Below are 25,352 nucleotides of genomic sequence, written 5' to 3'. Positions count from 1 at the left end.
GAGTTGGAGTCCCTCTTAGAGCGACAGTCTCATTTAGAGACGTGTTTGCAGGACCAACAAAGAGACCAGGAGGAAAGAATTTGAGACAAGGTCCAAGAGCAAGTGTAGCGGGAGATGATGCTGCAAATGAAGCGTGTTATGTCATTGCAACAGAATCGTGCTGGGCGAGGAAAGAAAAAGAAATGAATTTTATTTGTGTATTACATTTTTAACATCTAATTTGAAAACAGTTTCAAGCAATGTTGGTTGTGAAATATGTACTGTAATATGAAACAATTGGTTTGTTTATTAAGTGGATGAGTTTAGCATTTCTGATATGTACGTTCGAATGTAAATAAAATACGGTTCAACAATATTACACGTTCAAAAATACGTTCGAACGTAACCCGAAATAGTAACAAAACGTTCGAACGTTTAAACCCAAGTTAAAAATACGTTCGAATGTCAAAAAAGTATAACGTTCCAAACATCCGAACGTACACTTTACGTTCGAACTCTACTCTCTTAACATTCGAATTAACGTCCGAACGTTATGATACAAACGTTCGGACATTATTTCGTTTTCATTGGATTCGAGATTCGAACGTTATGTTCGCACGTACAAACGTTCGAATGTTTACATTATACGTCCGAACTATAATCAACAAACGTTACCTTTTCTCGTTTGGATGCTCGTCTTTTTTACGTTCGAACGTAATATTTTACGTTCGAACGTAATTTTCTGTGATAGATTCTAACCGTCACAGAAAATGATACGTTCGGACGTTATTTCAAACTGCACTTGCCCAACCGTCACTAAAAATATTTTTAGTGACGCTTGTACAGTAAACTGTCACCAAATGTAATCCGTGACGCACATTACGTGACAGTGGTGGTGACGGTCAGAAACCGTCACCAAATATATTTCGTGACGTTTTTTCCATTTCTTGTGACAGTTTCATCTGTCACTAAAACTTATTTTTGTTGTAGTGATACATATATATATATATATATATATATGTAAAGGATTGGAAACAAAGTGTGGCAATACCACATATCATCAAGAAAGCCAGCCAAAATAACATGTACGGCATATATATAACCAACACAATTATAAAGCTAGCCAAGGTTCTAGTAGAAATACTGAAAATTATGTTTGAAATGATGAATGTAATGTCGATGTAATGAGATTACTGTATAAAGCCAGCCAAGGTTCCAGTAGAAAAACATGTACTATTGAACTATAATTTCTCTGACTCAACCTTAAGAATAACGCCAATTATTATTTCTGTTCAGTATATGACAGCCCAACCAGATCATACATATGGGACAAAAAGATTGTAAAGAAGAAAAATCTCTTCATTTTTTTATCTTTTAATAGATTTACATTCAGTCAAGTTCAATGTATCCTACTTTGCGTAAATACCTGATCTTCCTCTTTCTCTCTCTCCCATGAAAATGGAGACATTCTTAATTTTCATGCTTTTTTCTCAGATATTTCATGTATTTCACATTTTTTTAATGTTTATTGTCGCTTTTCTCTTTCCTGTATTTTGATTGAATGAAAACCCTTTCACACATGGATTACTATCCTTTCAATATTGTTCCGTCTTTGACCAAGTGACCTTTAACCTTATCCTTGCTATAAGTATACTATATCTGTCATGCCACTTTCTTAATCGCTACTTCTTTTGCCTAGCTAGCTCTAACCTTAAAACCACCGGTCCTCAAACAACTAGTTATAAATAATGCTTCTGATCTTCTACTGAAGGAAAAATGTATATATGCGTTCGTATTCAATAGATTTATTGTTTCATTTACGTTAAGATAAAGAGAAATACTATTGTCACCGAGAGTTGGTTCCGACAATTTTTTTTTTTCTTTTTCTTTTTTTGACTTAGTGATGAAAAAAGTATTTTTTAGTAATGTTGTGAATTTATTTTTTAAAAAAATGTTAAACAATATAAAAAAAATAAATGAAGAAAAATAAAAAAAAAACATTTTTGCTGTTGTCAGCTGGACCTGTCTCGTGGAAGTAGCACGGCTCTGAGATAAAATAAACAATGATTTTCACATGATGATTCTTTTGTGAAATGAGTTTTCTCACCTCTCGAGCTCAGCATAATATTTTACATTGCTAGTCATGGAGGCTTGAAAAAATAGTTGATAAAATATTTAACGTCTAACATAGTTAGGGCAATCTACATAGCAACTAAAATTCTAGTCATCACCCATGCATGGACATACATATGTCGGATGTGCATTTACATTTTACAATGTTAGGCACGTCTATTTGTTTACAACTTTAGAGAAGTGTTTTGTCTTGCACCCAATAGAACCATTGAAGAGAAGAAAAAGCCACAAGTTTTTCTTGAAAATATTACTGTGGCTGGTTCTTATAGTTCAGAAAGAAAAAATAAATAAATAAAGCCTAGTGTTTGAATTTGATGAACTAAACTTAATAGAAAAAAGGTAATATATACCATATCAGAAAGATATGCCATATATACCTTTCCATTTGATATATATTACAACGGAGTTAATTAAGCATGTTACAGAAATTAGAAGGTCCCAAAGTGAATCTGTTTGTTGGCAATGTGGCACTAGTTCATCAGTCTACGTACAGTGATAATGAATGGTAATTTGGTAAAGCTATAACCGGAGAGAGATGATTTAGAATTAAGAGGGAATATTAGCAGGCTAAGGCAATATGCAACCAGTGAAGATTAAATAGTAAAAAAATAGATAGTAAAGAAATTTGGAAACCAATTGCGAATCAAAATAAGTTGAGCCATTTCTATGCTTCCATGGAATTTTCAAAACAAGTTTTCAAGCTATATGAATATATATACCACTAGAATTGCAAATTTTGTGGTTTAATGTAAAGCATCAAATATATTAATGCTTCCAAACTTTACAATGAAATCATGGCAAAAAAAATCCCCAAAATTCCCAACCCTAAAATTCGAAAACATAAAATTGGTCAACAATTGCGAAAATTAATTAAGGCTAGGTAAAATACACTTACAGCATCACAAAAGCTCAACTCCGCTTAAGGGAAGTATTCTACGATAGGCTTGGGCTCGTGACAATGACAAATGGCACTAGGTGGCATACAAGAAGAGGGCAATAGAGAGAGAACAAAGAAGAAGGGAAAGAGAGTGAGGGGAAGAAGGGGGTCCTACATTTTGGACCCCCGTGTGAAGCGTCATTCTACATGAAATGGAACAACATTGTTTAGTTTTTTTTTTTCTTTTTTTAACAAAGAAATCATATGCAAAACAATGTCATTTTACATCTAATTTTTTTTTTTTTGAAAAAAAGTTAGAGTTCGGAGCTCTACATGCCTCCGAACTTCGACTCCAACTCCGACATTCATTCTCGGAGGGACTCCAATTCCAACTCTGAATTCCGAATACTCCAACTTCATCAGAGTCAGAATTGGAGCTGAGGTCGAATGGAGTTGGAGTTGGCAGAGGGTTTGCATAGCCCTACTTGCAGATATCATGACATGCGCGATACATAAATATTAGCTTCTAAAGAATTGGCTTTAAAAATAATATATATATAACTAGCTCATGTATGTGAATCCTAATTTATGATCAAATTAATTACCTTAGAGCATTAATTCGATGTTTTCGAGACACAACTGATTTCCTTTCATGGGCTCGGCATTGGCTAGAGAGAGAAATAGATTAATCGATAGCTTGAGAGAAAAGAAACATGAGAGAGAAAATGTGATGGATGTTGTGATAGGAATGAGGTAGACAGCTATTGGTGTGGTGAACGTTGAACACGCACGGTGTTGGACTGGGTATCTTGGGTTTGGCCATTGCACTTACTGAGGTTTATACTTTTTCGAAATAATACATAGAAATGAAGATATTTATAGAGAGATTTAGGAGAGGTGCCAACGAGTTAGAGTTGGACTCGGTCGAGGTTATTCAAAAATAGAGTTCGAATTTAAAAACGTGATCTACTTGTTCATTTAATATCGGATTGGCAATAACTGAGACTGCATAGGAGACTTGTTGTGAAACATGCAACAATTATGATGAATAGTACAGAAAAACAAAGAAAGAGAGAAATCAAAAACAATATAGAGATTTAACGTGGTTCAATAGTGTGTCTACATCCATAAGAGTGAGCGGCAGCTGAAATTAAACCATAGAGATTCTTGCATCGTTCTCCTCGATAACGGCACCAAAATTTGATTATGCCCAAACTATTACACGGTCGGTATGGTATAGTTAAAGGTGTCGATCCACAGAGAGTCGAAAGAAACGCTACAAAGATGCAAACTTGATGGAAAAGATTAAATGACATTATGACAAGAATATAAAAATTCTACCTAAAGCACGCAATTAAAATGAGATTAAGGCATGGATAAAAAGGTAAGTAAAGCTTCAGGTTTCTATCAATCAGATCCAATACTCTAACTTTTTCAATCCAAACTAATTAAATACAGAATTAAGAATTATAGTACCAAATTCCTAATCAGAAGATATGACGCTATGTTCATGTACTTTATCAAATTTAATTCTAGAATCTATACTCCCTTGACAAACCATAGTTTTCATGTATAAAAAGAAATATCATATATAAAGACCATCCTATGCTCACAAACAATAGTGCAGCAGAAGATCACATCGAAGGCATAAAAAACATGTTTAAGTCACAAATATATATTCATAATCCTATAGCTCAACCAAATTAAACCATAGAAAGATTTAATATAATTGTCTCAAACTTATAATATCCAAAACAAATAGAGATTGGTAAAAGTATTTTCACCAATCAATTTCTGCCCTATGATTTACCCAAGATTTAGTTCTCCATGGGAGAACTTAAAAAGTACAAAAATAAAATATTTTTCTATTTAGATCTGCCTCTTGTACATCTCCTCCCCTCAATTTCGTGTCAATGCTAGGCTTATATAGGATTGAAAAGACTCCCTAATGTTTTTCTGATCCTCAACTGAAAAAGCATTTAACTTTTAGGACTCAGCTTGGCAGCCTTGTACATGCTTCAGGATTCCGAATTTAAAAATCTTTATTATACATAAAGTCATAGCCCTTAATGATAGCTTTCGAACGCATTAAGAATCACATCAATATGATATATGAGTAGAAGGTTGTGATCAAAATACTAAAGTATGCCCATGCTTTCTCCTAGTGAATTTTAGATTTGGACTTCTTGCAGTTTCTTTTTATAATTTGTTTTCTTTTTTTTCTTGATCCAAATTGCTCTCAAACTCACATGAAAGTCCTCTTTTGAATTTTACTGGACTTTGACTTGCTCTTTTGGAGACTCTAAAATTAAATATAAAAGTCTGGTTAGGAGTATCCCAAAATAGTTAGAAACTTAATTCAAGAATACACATTAATTTCTATAATTTCTATTCACCTTTTAGCATTTTAGTCCAATATAGGGAATTTGGAGTGCACTTTCATGCACTCATCAATCTCTAATATATTTCTGTTATATTTTTCATATTTCTTATTTCTTTAACTTGATATGCCTATGTTTTTCTCTTTTTTCTAGAGCTTAAGTCATTAATTTGAGTCCTCTCCTCTCGATAGGTTGAGGTTTGCTTCAACTCTTTCCGTTTTGGGAAGTGCTAGTTTTAGTCTCTAAGGCGTGAGTCTATAGAGAATTTGGGACAATGGCAGAAGATCTTACAAGACGTTGGGAATCTCTAAAGCTTACATAAGAAGAACAAGAAGAAATTATTCTTCCAGAAGAAGCAGTTTTATCCTCAAACATTAAGGGAGAACTTTGTCTCCTTGGTATGATCTGCAACGACAGAATTGCAAATAGAGAATCTTTCAAAACAACTATGTCCAAGCTTTGGAACACTGAGGGATAGATCACCTTCAAAGAACTGGGAGCAAACCAGTTCCTCATTGAGTTCCAACTATACTCAGACAAGCAAAAGGTTCTGCTGGGAAGGCCATGGTCTTTTGACCGACATCTCGTCTGCATGAAAGAATTTGAGGGAACTCTATCCCTTGTTGAACTACAGTTCCACTCTGAACCTTTCTAGGTTCAAGTTCATAACCTCCCTTTCGTTGGTATGAACAAAGAAGTCATCATAATAGTGGGGACTAGTCTAGGCAAAGTCCTTGAAGTGGAAGTCGATACAGAGGGTTATGGATGGGGTTGTTTCTTAAGGATTAAGTCTGAAATCAACATCACTAAGCCTCTTCCAAGAGGCCGTTTCTTGAAGATTGTCAGCAAACAGTATTGGCTCTCTTTCAAATATGAAAGGCTTCCCATGTTCTACTTCAAATGTGGGTGCCTACTACATGCAAAAGGGAGTTGCACAGAAAGGCCATCAGAGCATCAAGCAAAGGAGCAATATGGGCAATGGCTTCGAGCCAGTCTGTTTTCAGCTAAAGGAGCATTCCTTAAGAAGTACGGTGGATCAATGGACCAAGAGCATAGTAGCTCATATTGGAGAAGAAGCACAGAGGAGGAAGGAGACTGCAGCCCCATCATGGTGAGGCTATGTCAAAGTCAGCAGCTGAGGCACCTACCTTGACAGTGGCAGCAGGAATTAAGGTAGTCAACTAGGACCATGAAGGTGCGACCCATACCAAGGAAGGCCTGAAGATGTCAGCAACAGGTAACCCTCCTGGTCTTAGAGATCACGTGATATACTCCTTACATGAATCCCATACTCTAGCTCAGGTTAGAATTTCAAAGGATCCACCCACACTTCGTGATCAGTCCATACCCTTACACCCTATAGCCCCTCCTGTTGATGATGTAGTAATGTTTAACTCTGAGACTACTCCTTTAAATGGTCTACAAAAGTCAAACAAAGGGGCCAACACTCCCAAGAATACCCCTGAGAATAAAGAAAACTCCTCCTGCTAGCCTGTCACAGGCAAATCATGGAAGAGGAAAGCTCGATCCATCTCATCCCCCCTCTCTAAAGTTACAAACACAACCAATGATCCCTCTCTGGTCACCAAAACAAAGAGGACTTTTAATGGAAGGGTTAACACCCGTGCAAACATGGCTCATAAGAAACAGAAAACTCAGCTCCAACTAGACATGAGTTCAACTCAAGCTACATTGGTGGAGGCTGCAATGCAGCCCCATCTTCCCAAATGAACTGCCTAAGCTGGAACTGTAAAGGGCTTGGGAACCCTTGTACAATCCAGGAACTACACCTTTTGGTGAAAACAAAGCAGCCCCATTTGGTTTTTCTCACAGAAACCAAATGCTCACGAGGCAAAATGGACAGAATTAAGATAAGTCTGGGTTTTGATAGTTGCTTCAGTGTAGACAATAGAGGTAGAAGTGGGGGTATAGCTTTATTGTGGAATGATAGTGGAATGGTAGAGGTGCTTAATTACACCAACTGGCACATCTCAACACTGGTAAATCACCCATCCGACTCTTTCAAATGAAAAGTCACAGGATTCTATGGCCATCCTAACACATCCAAAAGGCAAGGAAGCTGGGACCTTCTTATGGGGTTAAAACCTGCAGCAAACATCCCATGGTTGTGCTTAAATGTTATCATTTGTATGAGGAAATCAAGAAGGTTCAACAAACATTTGTATGAGGAAATCAAGAAGGTTCAACAAGAGATAAATGTTATCATGGATGAAGAAAATCTAAAATGGAAGCAAAGAGCTAAACAGACATGGTTAAAAGATGGTGATCGAAATACTAATTTCTTCCACAAGTGTTCAAGCTAGAGGAAAAAAACCAACACAATCAGTAGGATCCAATCAGAATCAGGACTTATTACCCAGGACCCTCAAGAAATATGTAATGTACTTCAGAGCTTCTTCACAAACCACTTCTCAACCTCACATCCTGTAGGCATTGAGAACTGCATTTCCCACATGAAGCACTTAGTTACAGAAGACATGAACTTAAAACTCTCCACTGAATTCACTGAAATGGAAATCAAAGAAACCATCTTTAGCATGAATCCTCTCGGATCCCCTGGGCCTGATGGGTTCCCTACCTTATTTTTCAAAAAATACTGGGAGACAGTGAGCACTAGTGTCTGTAAGGCAACTCTAGAGGTCTTAAATGGAGGAGTTTGGGACAAAAAAATCAATGAAACCTTCATAGCTCTCATCCCAAAGAAGCCGAACCCATCTACAGTCATAGATTTTAGACCAATTAGCCTATGCAATGTCTTTTACAAGATAATTGCAAAGACTTTGACAGTTTTACCAAGCATCATTTCCCCTACTCAGACTGCCTTTGTGCCTAGAAGACTCATCACGGATAACATCATTATGGCTTATGAATCTCTACACACCATGAAAGCAAGATTGAAAGGTAGGGAGGGCTTCATGACTTTAAAACTGGACATGAGCAAGGCCTATGATAGGATAGAATGGGTCTTCATGGAAGCTGTCATGGAGAAGATGGGGTTTTCTACAACTTGGATTGGACTCATCATGAAATGTGTATCATCAGTGTCCTACTCCCTCATCATCAATGGAGAGTCACAACCTTTCTTCTACCCCTTTCGAGGCATAAGGCAAGGGGACCCCCTCTCCCCCTACCTTTTCATTTTATGCACTGAAGCTCTCAGTCGTCTCCTGAACCAAGCTGAACACAACAAGCTGATCACAGGTCTACCCATCAGGAAACATCACCTACACATTAACCATCTTTTCTTTGCAGATGACTCCCTTCTATTTTGTAAAGCAAACTCCATTGAATGGAGTCAACTCTACTCTCTACTCGACTCCTATGAAAAAGCATTAGGACAGAGACTGAACAAGGACAAGATCTCAATTTTCTTCAGCTTTAACACCAGAGAACACACCCGAGAAATAGTAACAAGCATTGCAGGACTCATATGAGAAATACTTGGGCTTGCCAGCCCTTGTAGGAAGATCCAGATCTCAGTCTTTCAAGGGCATACTGGATAGAGTTCAAGCAAAACTGGTTAGCTGGAAAACAAAGTTGCTTTCTCAGGCAGGCAAGGAAACACTCATCGAGGCAGTCATCCAAGCAATCCCAACATACAGCATGGGGATCTTCAAGTTGCCCAAATAGCTTCTTAAGGAATTAAACAAGCTAGTAAGGTCCTTCTGGTGGGGACAAAAAGCACAAGAACACAAGATACACTGGGTACCATGGAGCCAAATGTTAAAATCAAAGACCTTAGGAGGGCTGGGCCTTAGGGACTTTGAGAACTTCAATTATGCCCTCCTAGCAAAACAAGGTTGGAGAGTCATAACTACCCCCAATTCCCTCGCTGCCAAGGTTCTAAAAGAGAAGTACTTCACACATAACTCTTTTCTCTCTGCAAAAACTGGACACAACTCCTCATTTCTATGGCAAAGCTTCACCTCAGCAAGACCCTTACTGAAGGAAGGATTATTCTGGCGTGTAGGAGATGGACAGTCAGTGGAAATATGGAATGATAAATGGTTTCCACATAAGACATCCTACCAACCTCAGAGCACCATTAGGTTCCTCCCAACTGACTCAAAGGTTGCCATGCTCATCGACAAGACCTCCCACCAATGGAATCTCCCATTAGTATAAGCCATTTTCAACAGGGTAGAAGCTGACATCCGTAAAAGAATTCCTCTCAGCCCTTACCCTACACCAGATAGGATGATCTGGAGATGCACCACCACATGTTCCTTTACAGTCAAGTCAGCATACCACCTAAAAATAGAGATTGAGAACCAAAGGAAGGGACAATCCTTAAAAGAATCAAGTGAATAGTCGCCCTGGACAAAGATTTGGCATCTTAAGACTCCACCTACAAATAAGACCTTCCTGTGGAGAGCATGCTTAAATGCCATCCCTACCAAAGCCAAACTCTACCAAAGGAAGGCCACTAAGGAAGATGTCTGCCCCATATGCAAGCTCCAACCTGAAACAATTGAGCACGCTTTATGGGAATGCCCCACTACCCAAGATGTTTGGAGTCAATGTGGGAAAAAGATACAAAAAACCAACTTATTCCAGTCTTTCAAAGCCCTATTGGAATCTCTACTCGAGTCCCTTGAAGAAGAAGAGATGCTAGAATTTGCTCTTATTGCATGGCTTATTTGGAAAAGATGGAATGACTTGGTCTTCAATAATCAGTTCTCAAATCCCAACTCTATCATCCAAGCTGTCAAGTTACTCATTGCAGAACTTCACCAATCTCAACAGCCAGCTCAGGCAGATTCCACTCATTCAAATGCTAAGGCGCAATGGGAAGCCTCTCCACAAGGAAAAATGAAGCTTAATTGGGATGCTGGAATTGACAAACTCAACTACAAGGTGGGAGTAGGGGCAGTAATACGTGATTGGGAAGGGAAGGTGCGTGCTACATTAAGAATGAATCATAGTCTTTTCCCATAACCTCTTCTAGCTGAAGCCTTTGCAGCATATCAAGCTTCCATGTTCATCAAAACACTTGGGTGGCAAGAAGTGATAATAGAAGGAGACTCTCTACAAGTGGTTAATGGCCTGATGTCCCCATCTAAAACAGACTCATACATAGGAATTCTAATCAGAGACACCAAGATCACTCTGAATTCCTTCACCAACTGGTCTGCCAAGCACACTAGAAGAACTTGTAATAACTTAGCTCACATGTTATGTAAAGATACTCTAAGCATTAGTAATAGCATCATGACTGTGGATGTTATCCCCTCTTGTATTCAATCTTTGGTTTAATCTAATGACAACCTCAGTTTCAAAAAAAAAAAAGTCATTTATTCGAGATGAAAAATTCAAGGTAAGAAACTTCTTTCACTACCGGAATAATCCATTGAGTTAACTATTTAATGATTTGACTTTATGTATGTAGGTTATATCAATGTTCAGCCACTTTTTAAGATTACGATTTGAAGATATTGAAGTTGCCAGTGAAAAATCAAGGGATTCTAGAAATCAATAGAAATAGTCTCTCTTCACATGTACTAATATTATATATAGTAGTTGTTAAATCACTTTCTTGTGATTTGATTTGTAATTTTTTTCTCTATTACATCAATAACTCATTATATTATATTTATTATTAACTTGTGTATTATATATTTTTTTTATTGTGGGATATCATATTATTGGTAAATGTAGACATAAGTAAACTGCTATGTGTTTCTATCTAAATTCGTTTGTGTTTCAAAAATGCCGATAACTTAAATATTTCAAGGTTTATTTAAAATTCAGAATATGCTTGCAAATGTCAATTACTATTGTTTGGTGGCACTTATGAAACGTCAAGAAAATATAGCAAGTGGCATTTATATAATGCATCAGCAACATACTAGTGCCAGCGTTTGGATAAATGCCGTTAATTTATGCAATACATCGGCAATGTATTGTGGTGGCATTTAAATAAATGCCATTAATTTATATAATGCACCGGCAACATACTTGTGGTGGCATTTAGATAAATACTATTAATTTATGCAATGTAGTGGCAACGTATACTAGTGACGGGGTTTACATAAATGCCGTTAATTTATACAATATGCAATGTACTAATGGCGGCGTCTAGATAAATGCCAGCAATTTATATAATGCGCCGGGAACATACTAGTGACGGAATTTGATTTAATGTCGCTATTTTATGTAATGTGATGGTAACGTACTAGTGGTGGCATTTAGATAAATGCCGTTAATTTAGGCAAAGTGGTAGCGTTTAGATAAACGCTGTTAATTTGTACAAAAACTTCGATAATGAGTTTTTCAAGTCCTAGCGTTTGGGCAAAAGCCGGTAATGATGCCGGAACATGTAAATACCGACCACCCACTACCAGCGTTTGGTTGCGTTGATAAATAAACGCTGTTAATTGAAATTTTATTCACGGTGATTATTGACTTAGGCATCGGAGGCATTCCCACGAACTCCCTAGCCATCTCCTTTTTGGATTGCAGGCCGGTGATTGTACGTCAGTGGCGGTAAAACACGTACATAAGTTATAACAAGTTTAGTGACCTTCACAAATTCTAAACCTACACAAAAACTCAAATATGTTGTAGTGAGATTCTATTTGCAAGTCTGAAATCAAACCATGAGACATTATATTTTATTGGACGATCGATACATGATATTCTCGTTTGCAACTTATCACATGGTAACTTTATTTGCTCAACAAACACAAGAAGCTTTTATTGCAGAAAACCAAGTTTGATATATATTAGATACACACCCTTTTAATTAGCATTATTTTTCTCGTACAAGTATTTTTAAAGCATTTGTTTTCATCTCCAGACGGTAGTATTAGTGTCAAGCCAGCCCCCATCAACCAATAGGTCATGCCCATTGACAAATCCAGAATCATCAGACGCAAGAAAGAGTACAGCATCCGCCACATGTTCCGCTTTCAGTGCAACACCTTTTAAGCTTGAATGCGGCTCAAATGCCTCATGCAACTTCTCTGCATCCATTCCAAATGCACTGTATGACATTGGAGTTGCAACTACAGCGGGTGATACACAGTTCACCCGAACGCCATGCTCCCCTAGCTGCCTGCTTGCGGATCGAACAAGCCCAAGCACTGCGTGCTTTGACATAAAGTAATCGGTTTTTTGGAATGCACCTCGGCTTGCTGCTATACTTGCGGTGCACACGATGGTCCCCCTCACACCCCTTTCAACCATAGCACGTGCTGAATGCTTTACACATGCGGCCGTGCCGCGCACATTGATCGCAAATAGATGGTCAAGGGCCGATAAGTCCAGGTCAAGTACGGTCTGATCCGACCTACTAAAAATCCCCGCGTTACTAAACATGATGTCAAGCTGCCCATAGTTCTTGACCGTCCATTCTACCATGGCTTTGACCTGCTCTTCATCAGTAACATCACAATGGATGTATGCCGAATGGTTCAAGCCAATGGATTTGGCCACCTGCTGGCCTACTTCTTTTTGGACATCAGCAATCACCACCATGCGTGCACCATGCTTGGCAAAAACATGTGCGGTCGCCTCCCCGATGCCACTAGCACCGCCTGTGACTATGGCCACTTTGCCTTCTAATTTCTTCTTATACAACGTGGATTCCGCCATTGTAATATATCGAGAAGATTATACGATTGATGTAGCAGCAGGCGTCTCTGCTAAAAGATGATGACCAATATTTCGCGAACTTTCAGTGGGTGTACCTTCTAATTAGCAAATAATGCACTCTGACCACAGAATCCTTTTTATAATAGCACAAACCAGGTGAAACACAACTCTAAAATATGACAATTATTTGCTACAGTACAACTATACGTACAATAATTGGCGTATTGATAAAGCTAATAGTAATTACTTCCAAACCATGTGAAACACAAGTCTATAATATGACAATTATTTTCTACAGTACAACTCTACGTACAATAATTGGCGAATTGATAAAGCTAACTTTCAAACCACATGAAGCACAGCTCTATAATATAACAGTTATTTGCGACAGTACAACTGTACAAATCGTGTTTCACCTAATTCCCAGCAGCATAATTGAAAGAGAACATGACCGAGATGGGTTTATCTATACCAGTACTGTATTTGCACAACCAGAGCAGATCGAGAGGAGAATCTGTATTTTTTAATGCCTTAACTACATACAAACTCATCACTCGACAAAAACTAGTGCACTTATGAGTAGATCACATCCAGAGTGGTTGGCACTGTTATTCAAAATATAGCACTGATTTGCTCTTAACAAAAGGGAGACTAAATTCATAGTGGGTTCATAAGACTAGACAACACAAATATTAATAGCAATGAAAAACAGTATTTAGGTTTGCTTCATACCAAAGAAGTCTTTCTAAGAATAATAAAATTCAGAATAAACAGCAGCGAAAATAATAAATTGCATAGTTCCTAACATGGTGATTCAAGAACGAGCAAGAGCCAAAAAAACCCAACTTAAATAAAAAAAAAAAAAAATTCAGTAGGAAGTGAATCTTCTGGCCTGTTCCTTTTGATTCTCGTATTGATGGTGTACGCAAGCCCTATATTTATAGGCTAGGTGATTACGCCCAAAGAATAACGCGGTAGTTGTAGCACAGCTTTGGGGTGTCGATTCCACAGGGAGACAAATTAAAAGAATAGCAAGAGGAATAAAGAAACTAAAGAAAAAATATTAAATAAGTAATAGAGAATAAAGATTAATTTTAAATGTAAATTCAAATGAAGCAAAGTGATTAACAGAAAAAATACTCAAATTTGATAAACAGTAGAGCGTCGGGAATCCCTTGCACAAATCTGGTATTTTAATTATTCTTAATTCATTGGATAACTCAATTAGGAACTCAATTCTCGCAATTCCCAATCGGAAGGTATAGATTTATAAACCAGACTTAAATCAAATGTAACCCTTTGAAAAAACATTCACCACTTTTAAAAAACTTGAATTACTATCCCTATTGATAAAATCCAATGATGATAATATACTCAGGAAGTGATATTGCAGCAAAAAAATTAAATCAATATAGATAAATAATTGATCCAAACATAATCAAAAAAACTAATCCATTCAATAGAAAAAACATGACTGAATCCATAAATACAATAAATTTTATGATTATTCGGAGAAGAAAACATCAACGATGAATTGAGAATGATAAAACAAAAGAGTTTTAGCAATTGAAAATCAAATACATGAATTAACAATAAATTAGAAATACCATCTAATGTGCAAGTTCATCCCTAACCCTACTTGAGAATTTAGTTACCCATAAATATAATGGACAACAAAAATCTCCAGAGAAAACTGAAGCGAACGGTGGCCATGGAAGTGATTTTCTCCTCTCTTTAGATCTGCCTCTTGTGCCTCTTCCTTCCCTCCATTTCGTGCTAATGATATGCTTATATAGGGTAAGAAAGAAACCCTAATGTCCTCTTGATTTCCGCATAAAAAAATCGCCTAAATTTTAGGACTTATCTTGACAGCCACGTACAGCCTTCAGGAGTTCGAATTTGGAAATCCTTATTAGAGACAAAGTTATAGCCCTTTAAGATAGCTTTCCAGTGCATCAAGAATTGCATCGATCCAATATATGAGTAAAAAGATATTATCAAAAGACTAAAGTATGTCCAGACTGTCTCCTAGCGAATTTCAGACTTGGACTTCTTGTGGTTTCATTTTGTGATTTTTTTCTTTTTCTTTTCTTCCAAATTGCTCTCAAACCCCATGAATGTCCTCCTTTGAATTTTACTGGGCTTTACTTGCTCTTTTATAAACTTTGAAATTAGACATAAAAAAAACTGCTTAGGACTATCGCAACGTAAATAGAAATTCAATTTAAGAATACACATTAATTCCTATGATTTCTAATCACATTTTAGCATTTTAGTCCAATAATAGGGTATATAGAGTGCACTTTCGCACACTCATCACTAGGTTAGGGACCCTCTAACAAAGTCAAACTTAAACCATTTCTCCCATTAAGGAATAGGATAGGTCTATCCATTACTAGTTGTTCAAAATGAGGGTATTCAATTTTACTAAATTCATCCCTTTTGACAATAGGTGCCACCGAAGCATTACAGCTCTTCATGTTGAATCTCTCCAAAACTCTTTTAATGCAGGCCCTTCGAGACAGTCTCAGAATTCTTTGTTCTTTGTCTCTATGTCTCTCTATGCCAATGACATAAGAGGCTTCACCTAAATACTTCATTTCAAAGTTTTGAGAAAGAAACTACTTTGTGTCATAAAGCAAGCCTAAATCACTGTTTGCAAGCAAAATATTATCTATATATAGGACTAGGAAAATGAATTTACTCCCACTGACCTTAAGGTATATGCATTGATCAACAAGGTTCTCAATAAATCCAAATGAGTTAATAACCTTGTGAAACTTTAAATACCACTGGCGGGAGGCCTGTTTAAGTCTATATATGGATTTCTTTAATTTGCAAACTCTCTGACTGTTTTCTTTAAAACCCTTAGGTTATAACATATATACCTCCTCTTCACGATCCCCATTTAAGAATGTTGTGTTAACATCCATCTAATGTAACTCTAGATCAAAATGAGCTACTAATGCCAAAACTATTTTGAATGAATCCTTCTTAGAAACTGGAGAGAAAGTTTCATGGTAGTCAATGCCTTCTTTTAGAGTAAATCCTTTAGCTACAAGTCTGGCTTAACGTTGTTCAACATTACCAAAAGTATCCATTTTGGTTTTATAAACCTATTTTAGTCAATGGCTGCTGCTCTATTAGGTAAGTCAACGAGATCCCAGACTGATTTTTAGCCATGGATTCCATCTCATCTTTCATGGCATCATACCAAGATGTGGAATTATCTCCACTCATGGCCTCTGAAAACGAGCTTGGATCTTCCTTAGGTCCAACATCAAAGTCAGATTCTTAAAGGTAATCATATAGTCATTAGAAATTGCTGGTCTTCCTACTCTTAAGAATCTCCTTAATACTACTTCCTCTGTAGTTTGTAAACTAGGAGGAGGTTCTACTTGAACCTGTTCTTCATGAGTAGACTGTTCTTGAAATGATTGTTGTTCAGAGTAATCAATTTGATCTTCTCTTAGCATAATCATGCGTCCTTCATATGAAGGAGTTTTAGTCTGCTCTTGTGCTTTCTCAAATTGTAACTTACGAGGATAAACACTCCCACTAGGTTTAGCATCCTCAAGGAATTTGGCCTTTCTTCTCTTAACTATTCTAGGACTATTTGAAGGACAATAAAAGTTGAAACCTTTGGAGTTTACTGGATAGCCAATGAAAAAATCACTTATTGTTCTTGGGTCCAACTTCTTTATGTGAGGATTATAAATCCTCACTTCAATAGGACAATCCCATACGTGTAAATGACTAAAACTTGGTTTTCATCCAGTCCATAACTTAAAAGGTGTCTTAGAGGCAGCCTTTAATGGAACTCTGTCCAAGATATACACAATGGTTTTCAGGGCTTCACTCCGTAAGAATATTGGCAGTTCAGAATTACTAATTATGCTTCTTACCACGTCCATAAGCGTGCAATTCCTCCTTTCAGACACACCATTTTGTTGTGATGTGCCGGGCATTGTGTATTGTGCAATAATGTCATTTTCTTCTAGGAATTTTGCAAATTGACCTATCATTTGTCCACTTTCTGTGTACCTACGATAATACTCAACTTACCTATCAGATCTTACAATCTTGATTATATTTTCCTTTTGTTTCTCTACTTCAACGTTATAGATTTTGAAAGCATCTAGTGCTTCTGCCTTTTCATTTAGAAGGTAGAGATACATATACCTTGTATGGTTATCTATGAATGAGATAAAATATCTCTGACCATTTAGGCAAGGAGTAAGAAAAGGTCCACAGATATCAGTGTGTATGATTTCTAAAATACTCGAAGTGGTCTTGTTGCAACTTTTAGTTGTGTTGTTGCTCTGCTTTCCTTTCATATAGTCCACACAAGTCCTAAAGTCACTAAAATCAAGAGTTTATAAGACTCCATCATTCACCAACCTTTTAATTCTCTTTATGGAGATATGTCTCAATCTCCTATGCCACAACATGGATGAGTCCTCATTTATGATGCTCCATTTAATACCAACATCAATATCCAAGGATAAATAATTATTCTCAAAATTGGGATCTAACTCAAATTTAAATAAACCATTAACTTTTATTCCACCACCAAGGTAAACATTATTCTTAAAAATGCTAAAAGTAGAATTAACAAATCTAAACTCAAAGTTAACCTCAGTCAACTTTGAAACTAAAACCAAATTTCTAGAAAAATTAGGAATAAAAAATACATTTTCAAGGTCTAAAACAAGAATAGTTTTTAAAAATTATCTAAAGATCCCAACAGCCACCACTTGTGAACGCATCTTGTTTCCTGAATAGACATATTGTTCACTTGGTTGCGGCTTCCTTGTTTTGAGAAATCTCTGTATGGTATTAACAATATGCATTGTAGAACCAGAATCAATCCACCATGTGTTTCGGGGAGCTTCTACAAAAAATGATTCATGACACACTAGAAATAGGAGATTATATTTATTTTCGAGCCATCTCTTAAACTTTTGGCAATCTTTCTTCATACGCCCTTTCTGTCTGCAAGAGAAACAAGACCTTAGTCATTTAGAAAAATGACACCTTGTGCTTATGCAGTTGGGTATCCTTGCCTTTCTTGGTCTTTCCATTAGTATGATTGGCTATATGAACACTTTTAGGCCTCTCATTTTTTAATCTCTTCTCTTCTTGAACACACATGGTCAATAATTCATTAACTGACCACTCATCCTTATGTGTATTGTAAGAGATTTTGAAAGGACTATATTCAAAAGGGAGAGAATTCAGAATGAAATGTATCAAGAATGACTCGAAGATCTCCAACTTTAGGGACTTAAGTTGAGCTGCCATGTCCCTCATTTGCATAATGTGCTCACGCACACCTTTAGTACTATCAAAAGTCTTACTTGATAGTTTCTTAATTAGAGTGCTAGCTAAAGCCTTATCAGAGCAAACAAATTGTTTCGCAACTACCTTCAGGAATGCTTTAACCTTATCAGTTTCAGGGATGGAACCCTGAATGCTCTTGTTGATGTGAGATTTCATAAACAACAAACAAAAACGATTAGATTGCTCCCACTGTTCATTTTTTAAAATCTGTGCTGGCATACTTGATTCTGTGAGGGCGAGTGGTTTGTCCACACGGAGCACCATATCAAGCTTTAAGCACCCCAATTTTAGAAGAATATTTTCTTTCCAGTCATAGAAATTATCACCATTTAGCATCAGAATACGAATAATATCATCAAAAGGTGAAGTGGGAAATGTTAAAGCTGCAATAATTAAGAAATACTTTAATGCTATGAATTTTAACTTTATTTAAATCAACCAATGTCAATTTAGCCAATAGTAAATTTTAACCAACTATAAATAATCGTTGCATCACATAAAAATTTACTAAATATCCAAATAATAAGACTAGAATAATTCAATGTTAATGAATAAATTCTCCATACCTTTGGGCATAGGAAAATCTACCACCAATACAAAACCATCTATCTTACTATAATTAAACCATCAATCTACCACCAATAATAACCTACATTTGAGTCTGGGCTACTAAAATAATGATTAAATCACAACACAAATGCTAATATATCTTTATGAAGTTAAAACTTTATATGATTATCGTTATAAATTAGGATGCTTTGGCTACTCCCAAAATACTTCGATAATCGGCCTTATATGATTATTTTTCAATAGAAAAGGACGCTTTGGCTACACCCAAAATATTTCAAATAATCATAACCTCTAGCATCTTACCATAGGAAAAACAATATCTATTGATCCACCAAAAGTTAATACAAAGAAAAAACAACCCAAAAACAAGCCAGGAATAAAACCCTTTGTTTAAAAAAAATAATAAAATATTTAATTAAAAAATAATATTTTATTCTTTTAAATTGGGCTGGTCAAAATTGTTTTGTATGGATCAATACTTACTGAACATATAGCCAATTCCAAAAGCTGGCCTTTATAGGGTACCTTCTAATAAGGACAAATCTTTCTTAAAAGCCAAAGGCCTAATAAGGTGAAGAAAGTTTAAAAAGCCGAAAGGCCTAATGAGTCGTTAAAGGCCCAATAAGGCTAAAATTGATAGAAGACCAAAACAAACCAAAAGTAATTCCATAGCTGAGGTTCAGATTTTTTATTTTTTTTAATAAATAGTGCTGATCAATGCCTTGATGAATTTTGCCATAGAAATGAATAGTACTACTTAGTAAATTTCCATAAAAGATTCTTCTTTCCTAGACAGAACTTCAACGTTTCCAAGAAAAATTGGAAGGTCACAATGGTCCCACTTAGGTCCCAATCTCCTAGACAGAACTGCCTTAGATTGTACATATCCACAGTTCCACAGCAAAATGCCATAAAATTTCTCATATCAAACCAAATTTGATTTTACAAAGAAAACACAATAATATTAGATTTTCATGCTGAAATGAGAAAATACATATATGTCCAAAATCTAAATCAATAGGAATGAACCTGACTCTGATACCAAAAAAAAAAAAAAACTATTTGAGTAGGAAGAGAATATTCTGGCCTATGCCTTTTGATTGCCGTACTGATGGTGTACACATGCCCTCTATTTATAGGCTAGGTTAGGAACCTTCTAACAGAGTTAGACTTGAACTATTGCTCCCATCAAGGAATAGGATAGGGCTTATCTATTACTAGTTATTCAAAATGAAACGCTTAATCCCCTAGTTTAAATTTAAATTTAAACTACTTAACAGATAAAATCTTATATTCTTAATAGATAAAATCTTATCAAAACTTGATAGGCAAGAGGGTCACTCTAAATAGAACTCTAATAGTCTTCACAAAAGGAATAGAAAAAGAATTTAGATAAAATTACTGAGATCAAATAAATTGTTTCTGAAAAGAATTACATGTAGAAGAAGTTACAGCTAGAGAATAATATAATCACATACCAAATATGCTATGATTGTGTTGGAAGAATGAATGGAGGCCAAAGAACATCTTGCAGGTAGATCGAGCAAGAGATCTAGCAATCGTGAAGTTTTGTGGCGTGGAGCTAGGTACTTACAACTTTATGGGCCTTAAAAAGCCTCCATCTGCTTGACCGCTCTTCAGAACTTTTGTGCCACATCCAAGTTCCATCGAGTTAGAATGTCCAAGCACAACATATTAGAACATGAGATATGAAGTTATTCAACTATCGCCTTAAACTTGCCAAGCCTTTGACTGAAAGCCCTCACATATCTCACCAAGTTGTGGACTTTGGTAATGGAATCACCAACCTCCTCAAACTCCTAAGCAACTATGAGGTTGATGATATTTGCACAACATCGAACATGAATAAACTCGTGCTCATGAATGATATCCTCTTTTCTGTTAGATTATACTTGAACCACTCAATTGTAGTGTCATTGGCACTGGCATTGTCAACTGTTATACAAATGACTTTTCTAATTTTTCAATCCTTTATACAATCGTCCATCATAGTCCTAATTGATGAACCCTTGTGATCAACAATTTGTTTAAAACCAATAATATATGCTTGTGCAGTGTCCACTCATTGTCTACAAAGTGGGCTGTGATACACATGTAGTTGACATTCTATATGGATATTCATGTATCAGTAAAAACTGACAATCTCTAACCAATGGTAATAAACATCTCTTTCATTTCTGCCTTCTCCTTCGCATGCCTCTGTGAACAATCTCGTATCACTTTATACTATGAAGGCATCAAAAATCGTGACTCGAGAGTGTGAACAAATTTATGAAAGCCTTTTTTGTCAATTGTGGTAAAAGGCATCTCATCACAAATGATCATTTCTACAAGCAATTCATGCTACATCTTCTTACTGTATTACGGGATTGACAGCTTCTTAATATGCATACCATTAGTGGTGATCTAATACTGCTGGCAACCATTAAGATGTGCTTTTAATACACTGGTGCCATACTTTTTTGAATGACAACCACAAAGTTGTACACAGTGGTAGCATCTTGCTTGTAGGTTTACACGATCAACCCTTTTTTAGGATGCCCTGGTGGTATACCATGCTCAATGGGCATTTCCTCCGCTCCTCATTGAACATATCCTCATCTTCTATATCTACAGAGGGTCAACTACTTGCATATGAAGTAGCTACTATAGATGTGGCTCTAGGGGTGGAAGTCCCTATTGGTTTAGGAACTCTGGCATTTACAGCATCCCCTTGCAGATGATCGTCTTCACTTGGTGTAGCATCCATATCACAATCAATTGTGCTAAAAAGATAAATTAGAAAGAAAAACATGTACTGCATACATACATATATATATATATGGAAGGGACTAGAAACAAAGTGTGGCAATACGATAGACCATCAAGAAAGCCAGCCAAAATAACATGTATGGCATATATATAACCAACACAATTATAAAGCTAGCCAAGGTTCCAGCAGAAATACTGAAAATTATGTTTGAAATGATGAATGTAATGATGTGATGATGAAATGAGATTACTGTATAAAGCCAACCAAGGTTCCAGTAGAAAAACATGTACAGTTGAACTATAATTTCTCAGACTCAACCTTAAGAATAACGCCAATTACTATTTCTGTTCAGTATATGACAGCCCAACCAGATCATACATATGGAACTATAACTCTTCATTTTTTTTTCTTTTTATAGATTTACATTCAGTGTATCCTACTTTGCGTAAATATCTGATCTTCCTCTTTCTCCCTCTCCCATGGAAATGGAGACATTCTTAATTTTCATGCTTCTTTCTCAGATTTTTCATGTATTTCACATTTTTTTAATGTTTATTGTCACTTTTCTCTTTCCTTTATTTTGATTCAATGAAAACCCTTTCACACATGGATTACTATCCTTCCAATATTGTTCTGTCTTTGAGCAAGTGACCTTTAACTATATCCTTGCTATAATTATACTATATCTATCATGCATTTTCTTAATCCCTACTACCTTTGCCTAGCTAGCTCTAACCTTAAAACCACCGGTCCTCAAACAACTAGCTATAAATATGCTTCTGATCTTCTACTGAAGGAAAAATGTATGCGTTTGTATTCAATAGATTTATTGTTTCATTTAGGTTAAGATAAAAGAGAAATACTATTGTCACTGAGAGTTGGGTCCCGGTTGGGTCCCAACAATTTTTTTTCCTTTTTCTTTTTTTGACTTAATGATTAAGGAAGTGTTTTTTAGTAATGTTGTAAAAAAAATTTAAAAAAAAATATTTAACAATGTAAAAAAAAATGAATGAAGAAGAATAGAAAAACATTTTTGCTGTTGTCAGCTGGACCTGTCTCGTGGATGTAGCACGGCTCTAAGATAAAAATAAACAATGATTTTCATACGATTCTTTTGTGAAATGAGTTTTCTCACCTCTCGAGCTCAGCATAATTTATACATTGCTAGTCATGGAGGCTTGAAAAAATAATTGATAAAATATTAAAACGTCTAACGTAGTTAGGACAATCTACATACCAACTAAAATTCTATTCATCGCCCATGCATCACTACAACAAAAAAGAGATTTTGGGACGAAATGAAAATCATCCCAAAAAGTTAGATTTTGGAACGAAATCAAAAAAAGTTAGATTTTGGGATAAAATATTTTGTCCCAAATTAGTTAACCCTTCAAACACTATAGATTCACCATTCGAACGTATAAATTGTACTGTTTGAATGTAATTTTGGAGCATTAAGTAAATTTTTTTAGAGGAAAATTCATGCATCGTTCGAACGTTGAAGTTTAACTATTCAAATGATACATCAGCACGATTCAAACATGATTTGAAGGGGTCGAACGGTGACTAGGGGTTTTTTTTTTTATTTTTTATTTTTTGCCGAATTATATTTATATTAACTAGTAAATATAAGAAATTGGTTAATTAAATAATAGGAATAATATAAATTAATAATTAGTTCAGAAAATATAAAATAATACTATTTCATAGTTAAATACTGAATTTACAAAACACAAAATATTGTCCATGCTTAAAACAAAAACTAAATAAATAAAAAAGATAGAAGGTACTAATTAAGACCCCAAGTCTTTGCACATTTCCTCGACTGCAGCTATACATTCCCTCTATTTGTGTCAGTTGAGTACTGATGGTGACCTGAGTCGCAGACATGGCATCAAACTGTGTACGGAACACATACACAGCAGAATGGATCTCCATACGCACTGCATCGATCACTGCTGATGTCTGTTCGCTGATCGCTGCACGCACAATCTCGGCCATCTCCTCACGAGTAACATTGTTTACTGATGCCTCGGCTTGTGTGGATGTCCCAACAGCTGATACTCCATGATCTCCCGGCTTTGCATCTCTCTGAGGATCAACCAGTTCTGGAACATGTCCATGAAGATGCAGTCTCGAGTGTCCCGTGCTGCATGAGAGGGTGGTGCTATTTATCGGTCCCATCGGCTCCCGTTTACACTCGGCAACGGTGGATACTCTTCATCCTGTCATATGGTGGAGCATCTGGACCATCAACCAAATCCCTCACCTCATGATTGATGACTTGCAAAATTTCATATTGCAGATTTTACAAGTTCGTTCAAGCGGAGGCTTTTGGCCGCTCGAGCGAATTCAGGCAGATTCAAATGCTAAACTGCCGCTTGACAGGGAGCTCGAGCGGGTTGCTGAAAAACAAAGATCGCTCGAGCGGAGACATTGGCCGCTCGAGCGAAATCAGGCAGAGTCGAACGCTCGATGTGCGCTCGATAGGACGTTTGAGCGAAGTCAGGCAGAGTCGAACGTTCAATGTGCACTCGACACCCCGCTCGAGCGAACATCATATTTTGATAGATTTAAGGTTTTCTGCCGTCACACCATATTAAAGGAATTTTTCACTCTAGGGCCGCGACTTTTGACTGGAGAACACTTTTTGGGATAGAAAAACATAGCTAGAGGGATTCAAATCATCTGTTTTAGAGAGGGAATTCTAATTATTACACGTACGTTGGAATCATACACGAGCACGGATAGGAGAAAAGCGTTGAATCGTTCCCTTGAGCTTTTGAAGACGAGTTGCGGCTGCAAAGAGGATTTTTCAGTGTTTATTTTTCTTCCAATCTTCTCAGAACAATTATGGTGAATTCGTTTATGTTGAATTCCATTTCTAGCATGAGCTAAATTTTCTTCATTCTAGGAAAACGATGTAACCTATTTCCGAACTATGCTTGATTGTCTACGCTAAATTAATGCAATTCTCTCTTTGTTTATCTGATTTATTCTGAGTTTATTGCTTCTAATTAACTGGTCATTGATTAGATGATTTTTAATCTTGTGATTTGCTATCGAAAGAGGGAATCATAGGATAGATCTTGAATATTTCAGCATAGGTATGTATAGAGATCGAAAGACTTATATGAACCTATGTAGTTCTTAAATCATTGATCTTATTGCTTTCTTGATTATTAAATTTGCATATTCTTGTGAGAATTGATAAACAATAGTCATTTCCAATTGACTATCGAAAGAGGCTTTTGGATGAATTAGAGATTTGCTAATAGATATAAGAGAATTGAATTAAGTTAGCTGGATGAGAAAAGCATAGTGAAGAATTAGGTGAAATCGATTTCCTAGAAGTTTTCTTCCCCATTAAGTTGATCTTCGAACGTCAGTTTTGTTTCCTTTGCATATTTCCCTTTGAGTTGATCTTAGTTTAATTTGCAACTACAAAAATCTTAGTGATTCCTCTAGATAAAATCAAGTTTAGTATAATTTTGGTATTTGGCATAAGTAAGGTACCAATCCCTGAGGACGATACTCTTCTTATTACTTTACTATAAAACTACGATACTATGCACTTGCAGTTTTGCACCGGTCAAGTTTTTGGCACCGTTGCCGGGGAATGGTTTATTCTTATTCTTTTTGTCAATATTGAGACAAAGTAATCTTGGTTTTAATTTAG

General features: G+C 36.2%; 2 protein-coding genes across 2 annotated transcripts; both read right to left on the bottom strand.

Moving 5' to 3' along the window:
• Window positions 1–11,968: 11,968 nt before the first annotated feature.
• Window positions 11,969–13,112, bottom strand: LOC122290028 ((+)-cis,trans-nepetalactol synthase NEPS1-like). The gene has a single exon (XM_043097540.1). The coding sequence runs from the start codon at window positions 12,985–12,987 to the stop codon at window positions 12,181–12,183; it is 807 nt and encodes a 268-aa protein (XP_042953474.1). The 5' UTR covers window positions 12,988–13,112; the 3' UTR covers window positions 11,969–12,180.
• Window positions 13,113–18,009: 4,897 nt separating this feature from the next.
• On the bottom strand, window positions 18,010–21,670 carry LOC122289270. The gene is made up of 2 exons (XM_043096254.1): window positions 21,550–21,670; window positions 18,010–18,713 (listed from the first exon to the last, which is right to left on the bottom strand). The coding sequence occupies exons 1-2, from the start codon at window positions 21,668–21,670 to the stop codon at window positions 18,010–18,012; spliced, it is 825 nt and encodes a 274-aa protein (XP_042952188.1).
• Between the last annotated feature and the right edge of the window lie 3,682 nt (window positions 21,671–25,352).

This window comes from Carya illinoinensis, chromosome 12, assembly GCF_018687715.1.
Source record: "Carya illinoinensis cultivar Pawnee chromosome 12, C.illinoinensisPawnee_v1, whole genome shotgun sequence".
Taxonomy (NCBI): domain Eukaryota; kingdom Viridiplantae; phylum Streptophyta; class Magnoliopsida; order Fagales; family Juglandaceae; genus Carya; species Carya illinoinensis.
The sequence above is the reverse complement of the archived record's forward strand: the minus strand, read 5'-3'. Positions and strand labels throughout refer to the sequence as shown.

Excerpts from the sequence above, each read along its gene's own strand:
- LOC122290028 (XM_043097540.1), bottom strand. The coding sequence starts at position 12,987 with ATGGCGGAATCCACGTTGTATAAGAAGAAATTAGAAGGCAAAGTGGCC.
- LOC122289270 (XM_043096254.1), bottom strand. The coding sequence starts at position 21,670 with ATGGATGCTACACCAAGTGAAGACGATCATCTGCAAGGGGATGCTGTA. Across the intron at positions 18,714-21,549 it reads AGTAGCTACTTCATATGCAA|CTTTAACATTTCCCACTTCA; the intron begins GTAGTTGACCCT and ends TAATTATTGCAG.